Here is a 12,759-nt window from a genome sequence, read left to right as displayed (position 1 = left end):
TCGACTACCTATCGTGAAAGCTTGAAGTTTTCCCTACAAAATCATGTTTTTTTTTAATGTTCCTATGATTTTTTTGTTCCTGAGTTATTCGCGAATTAAATAAAGAAGCATTCTAACTTTGCTTATAATTCCAATTAAAATCATCATACCGAAATTTAAAAAACATTCTTAAAGCTGAAATTTTGCTAGCGAATGCTATAATTGTAACAAAAATTTCGCAACAAATGAAAAACCTTTTGCAAAAAATTTTTAAAAATACGAAGAAACTTTTTCCCCGACCCAATATTAAAACAAGATGGTTCTTTGACCAAATTTGTAACTTTTAATTCGATTTTTTTCGTACTCGTTCACCAGCTAACAATCATATTTATTCTGAACGCAAATTCGATTTCTGTGATGTGAATTACAAATAATATTCCAGGTTTTACATCAGGCCTGCGCCGATCGGCGTATTCGTGGCAAAGAAATCCTAGCGCGCAAGTAGGCCCCCCTTCTTTCCAGGGCCCGATTGGGGGACCCCTATGTGCACCTGTGCAGGTTGAGAGATGTTGTGTTTTCACTTGGCAGTTCAACCTACAATCGCGTGCAAGAACGTTCCGCGGAGAAGGTCGTCCGCTGTCTCGATTGAAACGAACAGAAAAGTCGGTTTACGATATTCATGATAGAATTTTCAATCATCATTGTTCTTTTAAAAAAATTGTAGAATTTTTTAATAATTCTATAAATACAAAATATTTTGACAAGTGAAGGATTTACGTTGGGAACGTTGTGCTGTTAAACATTTTATTCTTCTCAACGAGAATTAAATTGAATTGTCAGAGATAAATGAAGGAAATCAACGAAACACTTCTCATGAAACTTCAAAAGGTACTTCTTTCTGAAGATCATAAAACATAAACAACAAATTGAATGAAAAGTGATAAAAGCTACAATTTTATTAATATATTAATATATTAATTATCTTTTGGAATAAAAGCTAAAATTTTAATAATAAATTACAAAGATAATTTTGTTACAACTTGAAGGTAGATCTCAGATATATCTTGGACATTAAAAGAATAATCAAAGATAAGAAATATGAAAGGCAGATTTTGTTACAAATTGATTAACATTTGTAAGAATCTTTCTCTGTAGTGAAACAAAACCTTGAAATATATTTTTATAAAATAATCTGATAACAAAGACTAAACAATATATGTAAACCAATATATACCTAATATGTAAAATGACTTTATAATAATAATTAAGTTTAATAATAAACAAATTATAAATAATAATAATAATAAATAATATAATTTTTTTACAACTAATTTAACTTTATTGTTATAAAACTTAATCTTAATTACATACTAAAGTTTATATAAACTGTCATTATGAAGATATATTTTTAAGTGTTAAACATCGTGTTTAAATATCGATATGATGTTTTAAATATTACTGAAAATAAAAAAAAACTTTAATATAAAATTTAGTAAAAATTTGTGTAAGTTAGGAAAATTGTATAACTAATAAATGATTAATTAAATATTTTAGATGTATCCAATTTTTATAATTACATGAAATTGCGGTCAAAATTGCAATTTAAAGATTGACTTAATATCTTTAAATAATTTTTTTTTAACTAGTTATTTTTTAAAGCAAGAATTTAATTTAAAAACACATTGATTGATAAAGAAGAATCATAAATCTCCGATTATAAGAGTGAAAGGAGAGGACTGATTTAAACATGAATTGATTTAAAAAACATACAGCTTCAATGCTGCGTATAATCTCAATCCGCAAACAAAAATAGTAAAACAATAAATTTCTATCGATCTTTAGGGGAGACTGGGGACAGTTGTAACGGAGGTAGTAACAATGCGTTTTTTTTAATGATAAAAAATAAGATAATCATATGAAGAACAAAAATAGTCGATACCAAGGCCTGCGTTTGCTTGATGACATCAATCGCGCGTGCGCCGCATGTAAAAGAAATTATATGTAGGGTAGTTATATGCTCAGATAAGCCATGTAAATGTAAATTTACGATGTACTTTTTTGCTTTAAACTTTCAAATAAAATGCTTTTTATCATGTTTTCATTTTATTAATTAAAATATGTTTTCTCAAACTATGTGCATGTTTTTTTTATTTGCATATCTTTAAGTGATTTTAAATATATTTATGTAAATATTGACAACATCGATTTGGGGTTAAAAGTACCACATCGCCAGGATACATTGTAACACCATTATAATAAACGGTAAATGTTAAGAAGAGCCGGCTCACCTCAAATTTTAATAAAAAATGCACTGAATGTTTATGCATTTTCGTATAAAAATCAAGATTTGACAAGAAAAAAATGTCGCTCTGATTCGTGAAATGAATATTTTAAGTTGACGACTATTCAGGTTAGGAAATCTGTCACACGAAATATACTGCAATGCAAGTACGCGATGAGGTCACATTTTCATGCTCTATGGCCGCGAATGTGTTGTATTTCTTATTGTAATAGATATTATTCACTGCTTTATAAACACAAACTGATTTAAAAACAAATTATCTGTTGTGAAACACAAATTTACTATTTTAAAAACGAATTCACTGCTTCGAAACAAATTTTCTGCTCTAAAACACAAATTCACTGCTTTTTAATAATAAATTTATTGATTTAAAAACAATAATACAATATAAGAAGATTTCTGTTTTAGAATAGAATTTAAAGCACTGAATTTGTGTTTTTTAAAACAGTCAATTTATGTTTTAGAACAGATAATTTGTTTTTAAAATATGTTACAACTTTCCCTAGTTTTGCTTCATTTTGCCCTAAATCGAAGCAAGATGTATTAATTCGGATTTTGATATCTTAATCATAAATAGTCTAAAATTATACCTTTTTGCAAATAGTACCATAAATTCAAATATTTGTTACGTTACAATTACAATTACATAATTACAATTACAAAATATTAAAAGAAATAAACGTATTTGTCATAATTAAAGAAAGACATGTATATTTCTAAGAATTGTTTTTCTAACAACTATCCCCAGTCTCTACTATTTCAGCAAAATGAAATCTTAATAGTTAGAGTAAAATTAATTTTAAGTGTTGAGTTTAAACTCTACAGACACAATGTAATTCAATAATGTAATCGCAAATATTGATCAGTCTTACGTAGGAAGCAAGCAACTTTCGAATGTATATCCGAGATGAGATGTCTTGATTCTCGATTCAGAAGAAAACATTTATTTTGAAGAGGAAATTGAAAATGGACATCATGTTGGAGAAAATAGGAAAATTAAATTTGGTAACGTCTATAGTTTAGTTTAGTATATAATTATATATATAATTTAAATAACACATTAATTATAAACTATATAAATTAAATATAACACGCTGTTATGGTATATTAGCAACATGAATAATAAATGCTTTGTATATGCTCTAATTTACGGTTGCTATTGCTTAATTGTATTTGAGCTAAAAATGACAATTGTGTAATTGTACAGTTGGAAAAATAGATACCGAACCATCAATATAATCAATTTTTTTAAATATTTGAGATAGTATATGTAAATAATAATGAAAGAGTTTAATAATATAACAATTATTTGGATTTATAAATAAACTAATTTTTATCCAATTAAAAACCATGGCACTTAAATTATTTAATTAATTAATTAATATGTTCTATAAAGCTATGATGATATAGGATTGATAACATATTACATACAGGGTAAAACCGCTAGTTGTAGATCACTCTTTAAAAAAAATCTTTTTTTTTTATCCAGAACAATATCAAACAATTAATAAAACATTTAATAGTCATGATTGATAAAGAATGCGTTATGAATGATTTTATTCCATTTTATTTCATTTTATCGTTTTATATTGTTTAATTTGAATTAAGGGGGAACATCACTGTGACGGATTCAAAAAATCGATTTTTTGTTTTTTGCATTTTTGTAATGTTTAGAGTCTTATGTCCCTAATATGTCCCTAAAATATTATGTTGAAATTCGTAACAGAACGATAGTATTATAAATATGATGGAGTAGCACATGATCAGATGCATAAACTAATTTTTCAGTTTCGAATTTTTACAGACGAAATTAAGAGACTTATTGAAAAAATGAATTCTATACCAGTTACTACATACATTTGACTACCTAATAATATTTTAATAATAAGGGGAAACTGATTAATATGAAATAATTAATATGAAAAAAAATGCATTTTTGTAATGCATTCCATCTGATTCAACTAGCCCTGGGACCGGGGGAGGGGCTTTATTTTAATAATTTGGCTAAAATAATTAAAATAAAGATTAATGTATTTTAAGCTACATCTTTGGCTACATATTAATAAAACTTTTATAAAATTTATATTTTAAACAAACATTCATTTCGCAGAGCAAAACAATGCTTCCTTTTGCAAAATTTGTTCATTTCGTGCAAAAACACGTCAAATGAGCCTAGTTTTCGAGATGGACATGGGGAGGGAACTAAACTTATAACATTTACCACTGAGGTAAATCTGTTTAAAGGAATAAAATTTTGAGTTAGTACTTTAAGAATTGTCACTAAATGAGTCATATAGTTCCATGCTGTGGTTAGTCTGCTATCCCCATCCGTTCATTTTTTAAAAACATTAACAATATATGATAAAAAAGACACATAAACAAAAAAAATCTGTTGGACTTTATTAAGTAAGAGCTACACTTACTATCTAAACAGAAATTAAATATCTCAGACAATCATATACGACTGTAAAACAAAAACTTTAAGAATAAAAATATTTATTTAGGTGTACGATTTTTTAAAATTGTGGCATAACTTCTGTCATAAATGTGTTCGCAACAAGATGTTACAGCAGACTCAGCGGCAGTCATTGCTGCGTGCTCAGACACGTTTATGCGTGTCTCGCGTGTTTTTAATGTAGCCTCGATTATTCTACTTACCCTTATAGTCAATTGACTCCGGACTCTCCCTATTTTAAAACAAAAAATTTTATTTTAAATCTCCCGTTCAGACACAGCATGAGCACCCGTGCACCCATGTTTTTCCAGACGAGGTGCACATCAATGAGCACTAAGAGACTAGAAATACTCGTATTAATATTGTTTAATGAATTTTTTGTAATAACTTCGTAAATATATGTACTTTGTAAATATGTGTACTAATTGTATAAAGACAATAATTTACACAAGCTATTAGTTTTTACAAAAAAAAATCCACAAAGATATTCTTCTTTTTTCGGCTGTCACAGTGATGTTCCCCCTTAAATAAAGCAGTAACAGTTGTTAACAATTAGATCCCATGTACTAATTGCAAATCATTTCACTAAATGCGTTATTCTGATGGCATTACTACACTTTATAAGAATAAAAATGATTGTGCATGCATATCGTAATATATATATAACGAAATTATAATTGATGATCCACATCTAGTTCTAATTACGGATAATGATGCAATTATAACAAATTCAAGTTTATTTAAAATTAATGACAATTAAAAATCAATGATAATTTTTAAAAAATTTATGAAAATTAAACGTTTAGCAAAACAATTAAATTATGAATAGTAACACTTTTTGTATACTATTTTATATTCTATTTTGATACTTAAAACAAATAAATCTTTTCGGGATTATTTGTAAGATTTGACAAATTTTTAAACATTTTTATAATAAATTTACGCAATAAAAATATTGTTATAGCATAGTGATTAAACAACACCCGCGAACACATTTACCCAAATAGCTAGACTAAATATGCGTGCCAAAAGCACGCATTGCAAATTTATGCTACATATTATGTTGGAAAAAGTCAGGCAGCAATTGAGCACGATGTCATTTCAATAGCGTTAACAAAAATACAGCAAAAATTCTTCAGACAATACGTCATAACATACTTAAAAAAAATGCTACAAAAATTGTATACAATAATTCAGCATAAATAGAACAAAATTCAAACATTATACTTGTATGTTGGTACACTATAAACAGAAAATAAACTAAAGCTAGGTTTGTCATGTTAAATTAGCAAAATGTACTCAGAAATCTATCACATTGTGAGAACGGTAACGCAGCAAGAATATCGCACGACTTATTATATCAAATACTGACATCAAATACACAGCAAAAATCGAAGATAATCTATCGAAGATAATCTATCACGATGTGACTGCTTAAAACGCGGCATATGTATGTCGCGATTTACTTTATTAATTATTGAAAGAAAAAAGTAGAAATCATGTATAATCTGTCGTCAAATGTTATATCGTACCATAGTTTTCCCGTTTACCGATAGGCAATCGGTATCTATCTATCAATATTTTTTATCTCGTATTTAAATTTCTATCACGGGCAAATATAAAGACTATAAGATTTGAAACAAGACTGTTTATGTTAAATAACATTACTTTAAATACGAAGCGCCACTACGGTTTGAATATTGAGATGTTAAACTAATATATATATTCATATAAATGAATTAATTTCAGAAATGATAATTGCGTGTCGATATGGTTGTCGGACTTTTAACGCAATCAATCTCCCCAAATTTCCCAAATTAATCTTAAAAAAATATAAAGACTACATGCGGTTAGTGAAAATAAAAATGTGTAATATTTTCTTATCGGTTTAATTTCTGACATAATTCCTATAGAGAATTCTGAATATTAAATTGATTTTTTTTAAACCGAGCAACAATTCTCTCAATATGAAAAATTATTCATTTATTAACACTACTTTATTAAGATACAAAAAAATTAAATAATACAATTTCTATTTAGCAAAATCTTATTCTGATTAAATACTTCTGATTAAGTACTTCTTTAATCAATTAATGCATTTAGTTAATAAAAGTTAAATGTATAATATAAATTTTATTTATTTATTATGCGTGTTTTCTGCAGTCACGTCGTGACGGCAGGCTATACTCGATTTTTGCTGTAGTTTTGCTGACTATATTTAATATAATAAATTATGCTGTAGCTTTGCCGCGATTTCGTTGTCACTATGACATTAGATTATGCTTAATTTCTGCTGTCTTTCTGCTATTAATATTTGATATAGTAAACTTTGGCCAATATTTGCTACGTATTTGCTGTCACGGTATTTGTAACAAAGAATGCTCGATTTTTATTGCATTTCTACCATCGTTTCATGTTAGCAGATTATGCTGTTAGAAAGTAAGCTTAATGAGGAAGCAGCAGTTTAATATCTGCATAATGTCTGATCAAGCTATACTGTTGGCGTGCTGCTGGCATATTGCTAGCATTTTGCTGTCTGGATTAATTTCAACTGAAAATAATGTTAATTTTTTTCATGAAACCTAATTATTACCTAACTATAAAAGCCATAAATTCTTATGATATTACACTTTGAATGAATAGTTTGAATTTTAAAGTCGCATACGTTAATTAACCTTACACATAATTGGTTAACAACAAAAAAATGTGTAGCGCTATTCCTATGAAATTAAATTCAATTGACACTTGAAAAAAATAAAACTAATGCTAAAGAATCTTGTGATATGTACCATTTAATAAAAAATATTATAATTATTTTAATATCAAAAGTGATCCGGAAATTAGTGCCTGATTCACATCTAGTGGTTTTATCCTAATTGGATTAATTGTCACATTAAAATTTTATTGACTTTCTAATATGTGATTCTTCATATATAATGAGCATGTGACGAAATATCCATAACACTTTTTATTGCAATTTCGAAAAAAATACTTAAATCATCATCAAAGGTATGTGAGTGAAAATCTTCCTATTAATGTGCGCGTGCACTGATTTTAAATTAAGAAGTACTTTATTCAAGAAATTCATTATTTTTCTTTATAACTTTTTTGTTTTCTCAAATATTCGAATCATTAATGTTTCATTAATAATTATTATTTTTATCATTTAAACTGATAACATAAATGTCAATTATATCAATGTAGCTGATGTTTATGGTATCAGGTTTAAATAATAAATACACACAAAATGCAGTTGAACATAATAAATATAAAATAACATACAAAATAAAATACATTATATTAATAAATATCTGTAATTATAAATCAGTAAATGCATAGAAGTAACATTATATGAATATTAGTAAAATATTAATGAATTATTTAATTGTGAATCATTTAAAGTTAATTACCGTTTTTTACATTTATATTGAACAAGATTTTTATAAGTCGCATTTATAACTTAAGCAAATATATATATAAGTTGAAATTCCAACAAATCCATCGAGGCTTTTTGCTTTCTACCACTCTTGCTTAAATGCAATGTGAGCATGGCGCTGTCTCTCATGAATTGATTTACTTAATTTATTTGCTCTTTATATATGTATATCCCATCGTGTACATCACTGTATAAGTATTTAGCGAAAAAAGAATTGAAGTTCAAGGGATGAATGAGAATCTTCCTGTTTTATAGCATTCGAGTTTCATGCCGTGGCTGTCTGTATTAGTGATCTATCAAACATCTGTTCACATTGTTAAATTAGAACGTAAACACTATTATCACGAATACTGCACATCAATATTGATCATATTACGTCTCTATTCATCAGTAACATCGATGTCATTAATGTCATTATTACGATCGAAAAATCTGCACGCTTTCTGAGTCTGTTACTCATTTCACGGATAGTACATCAAATAATTTATGAAATTTTAGACATTTTCGAAAGTACAATAGCATACGAAGAGAACGTACTAATTTCTAATGATTATACAATTCCTTTTTTTCATTATTAAATGACACAATTCTAAAATGAGTAGATATTTAATAATTTATTTTGTTTATTTTTGAAAGTACAATGTAATATAGCATAGAATAAATTAATTAAAAGACATTTCTTGTGAAATATATATTTAAATTTTGTTATTATAATTTCAAAATTCTCAATCTTGATTAAAGGCTCCAAAGAATAAATCATAAGAAAGTAGAAAGCCAATGTGAGCTAGCACAGGTTGTTGGTGTGCAAGAATATCATATATTTCGGAATAAAATAAAATTACAGACATTTCGACCCTTATTAGATCATCTTCAATGTAGTTTTTGAAAAAATTCAATCGTGTAAATTTAAATATGATGTACTGACCGCTTATTATTTCATCAATATAATAATAGAACTTGTCTATCGTATTTAACTGAATACTTAAACGAATTACATTATCTGCAATATACAATAACATGAAAAATAATAAAAGATATAAAATACTAATACAAAAAATATTAAAGAAACTGGATACACTTACATTATACATTGACGATGGTCAGATAATTTAGAATGTATGTACAGTAAGACATTTCAAGAGTTAAACTAATATATATATTCTAATATATACATATATATACTAATATACTATATATATATATATATATATATATATATATATATATATATACAGATTATGTATTAAGAAAATACCAACGTCGACCAATACTTTTTATCACTAGGTCTACAGGTACGTTTATAAAAAGTGAGATGATGTCCAATGATATCAACACCAAGTCATTAGATAAATTTACTTTAGTAAAATCATTCACAAGTTGAAAACTGTCTTTATGTAACCGTAAGATTTTTCTAAGTTATCATCTAAAATTTTGTGTAAAAAGGTCGCCAGATTATGTAAGGGACTGCCTCCAGAGGAAACTATAACACATAACAGGTTGCGCTTGTGTATTTTGGCCATAAACCCTAGGTATTTGTTGAGTATTTAAAAAATTATAAGTATGATCAGAAACTAATTCTCGACTTTTCCAAATTTTCAATAAATCCTTTAAGTCAGATAATATCTTATTTCAAGGATTGCGTTTGATAATAATGTAGGTAGTATCTGGAAGCAAAAAGTCCATTTTATTTACATCAATCAATTTTGTCAAGAGCTACTTCTACATTTCCTTTGTCAGTGTGTGTTAAAATTATTTGTGGGTTAGAGTCTATTTATATTAAGAAACAAAAGAATGGTTTAAATTTACAAGAGGATACTGAAATATTGGATTTTTTATACCATGATTTATTTTAACAAGAATGATTTTTTCGAGTTTTATAGTTAATGCACATATTCTGTTTTTATAACTCGTTAGACTTTTTATTTTTCTTTTTTTTATTGTAGACAATTTCGTTTTGACTTCTTCACACACTCTTGAAATGTCTTACTGTACACACGTTCTAAATTATCTGATCGTCAATATGTAATGTAAATGTATAAATTTTTTAATCTTTTTTGTATTAGTATTTTATGTCTTTTATTATTTTTCATGCTATTATATATTGCAGATAATATAATTCGTTTGAGTATTCAGTTTGAGTATTCAGTTAAATAAACAAATTCTACATTTATTATACTGATGAAATAGTAAGCGGTTAGTACATAATTAATTTACATAATTGAATTTTTTCAAAAACTACATTAAAGATGATCCCATAATAAGAGTCATCTATAATTTTATTTCATTCCGAAATATATGGTATTCTTGCACACTAACAATCTGTATTGGCTCGCATTGGTTTTCTATCTTCCTACGATTATAATTTTAATAATATGTTAAATTTCGTAAAAACAAAACAAAACACATAGATAAAAATAATTTTAAAAAATACAAATAATTATAAAGAAAGAGAGGAGAGAAGAAAGATATATATATATATATATATATATATATATATATACATATATATATACAGATAAAAAGAGGGTACTCCTATTAAATCTTTTTTCTAAAATTAAATAATGAAGCACATCTTTTTTTAGTCTCCGTATTTAACAAATATTAATATAGTAACGGATTTATTTATTACAATCATTAAAGCTGATAGTATGAAAGAATTCAAATAATGAAATGTACCATAGAAGTTTTTTGTATTTTGTATTGTATTTTAAATTTTTTACCTCTAATAAATATAACAATGTGTATATCAATTAATAATATATTATATTTATTCCTAATATTTTTATATATATATATATATATATATATTATATATATATATATTTATTCTTTTCTTCCTTTTTAACAAATCTTTCATTATATTTACAAATCTAAATTATTGTTTAATACATAAATATTGTTCTAACTACAATTATTTTTGAGCATATATATACAACACAATTATATTACTATTAGATTTCTATAATCTAGAATTTTAATTTTAATATGTATAAATTTTAATATAATTTGCAATCATATTAACTGTGCAATTATAAAAATTCTTAATAGAATGATAAAATAGTACGATTACATAGAATAATTACATAGAGCGATTGATAAGAGAAAATTATTCTTATTGGAAATAGTCTTATTGGAGATAGTTTAATCCCAAACGGCAACCGCGCAATACATTAACAGATACTTACTTAGTCTACTGATATCGATAAAAAAAAGGCGCATTAAAGTTTTACTTGAATACTTCTGATAAGAATACTTAAAAAAGAAGAAAAATGTAAAAGATCAGAGCTAATAAGAAGAAGCTAAAGAAACAATACGAAAGAGAAAAGATATGAAGTAATTCAGCTATTCTTTATTGTCCATTGTTACAAGCATATATGAATTTATTGACATGCATATCGATGAATATAATCGCATGTCTGTTAATAAATACGATCTTTTACATACAATATGTGCAATACGTATTTTTAATATGTTTTCAGTTGTACATAAAAGCGCTTGTTTTTAATTGATATAATTTTCTTACATTATATTATTTTAATATGTAAAATTATATGAAAAATATAAACAAATAATTCTTATATGCATACATTTTTAATAGTTTTTTAAAATTTATGATTATATTCTATGCAATTTGATGTACATACGCATTTTACAATAAGTTTTATTTAACTTTTTGTATATATAGAAGTAATAATTGTTTGAATTTATAAAAGAATTAAAAAATAATTGTCGTTCAGACATTACTCATACCATCCAAATAAAAAGTTTTTCATATAAAAACACATATTAATATACATATAATATATATATAATTAATATACATATTATTATAATATACATATAATTAATATACATATGTATATACATATATGTGTATGTATAGGTGTTGGAATTAATTCGTAGCGTTTTACAAGAGATGGCACAAGCAGTACACTATTTCGTTGTTACCTATAGTTCTGTATACATTGTAAACATCTATCATAGGACGTCATTTGCCGTACATAACCTTTCTTGAAATCATAAATAACAATACTGTATAATTCATTGAATATGTCAAAATTTGTGCCAGATAAAGTGTTTTTGCGGGGAGTTTTGCTTCATTACTTTAATATGAACAAAAGTGCAGCTGAAGCTCATCGTATTTTAGTGGATGTGTATAGTGAACATGCTCTGGCTGAGCAAACGTGTAGGAAGTGGTTTGCACGTTTTAAAGCTGGTGATTTCGACTTGGATGACAAGGAGCGACCTGGTCAGCCGAAAAAATTTGAAGATAACGATTTGCAGGCACTGCTCAATGAAAACTCATGTCAAACACTTAAAGAATTATCTACGTCATTGGAAGTTGACTTCTCAACAATAGGAAAACGTCTTAAAAGTTTGGGCATGATCCAGAAGGAAGGACATTGGGTCCCATATGAATTGAAACCAAGGGATATTGAGAGACGTTTTCTCACGTGCGAACTGCTGCTTCAACGGCAGAAAAGAAAAGGTTTTTTGCATCGGATTGTTACCGGTGACGAAAAGTGGATCCATTATGACAATCCAAAGCGCAGAAAGTCATGGGTTAAGCCCGGCGAACCATCAACA

The 12,759-nt window shown here is 26.6% G+C and overlaps 1 protein-coding gene across 8 annotated transcripts in view; it reads left to right on the top strand.

Annotated features, from left to right (window-relative positions):
• Positions 1-12,759, top strand: part of DAAM (disheveled-associated activator of morphogenesis-like protein) — an 80,078-nt gene that overhangs the window by 26,072 nt on the left and 41,247 nt on the right. For 4 of the 8 annotated variants that reach the window (XR_015547812.1, XM_087414781.1, XM_011061657.2 and 1 more), the window contains 2 exons: positions 422-867; positions 3,148-3,286. The exons of 3 other annotated variants lie outside the window; for them this stretch is intronic. Coding sequence is in view for 4 of the 5 variants with exons in the window: in XM_087414781.1 (XP_087270907.1) it covers positions 3,248-3,286 (39 nt within the window). In the remaining variant the exon portion in view is untranslated. The remainder of the gene's footprint in view (positions 1-421; positions 868-3,147; positions 3,287-12,759) is intronic. One more of the 8 variants, XM_087414780.1, reaches the window with a different exon arrangement.

The sequence above is a fragment of the Acromyrmex echinatior genome, chromosome 16, assembly GCF_024713525.1.
Source record: "Acromyrmex echinatior isolate Ae372 chromosome 16, ASM2471352v2, whole genome shotgun sequence".
NCBI classification, from domain to species: domain Eukaryota; kingdom Metazoa; phylum Arthropoda; class Insecta; order Hymenoptera; family Formicidae; genus Acromyrmex; species Acromyrmex echinatior.
Note: the sequence above shows the minus strand (reverse complement) of the source record. Positions and strands in the feature narration are given on the sequence as shown.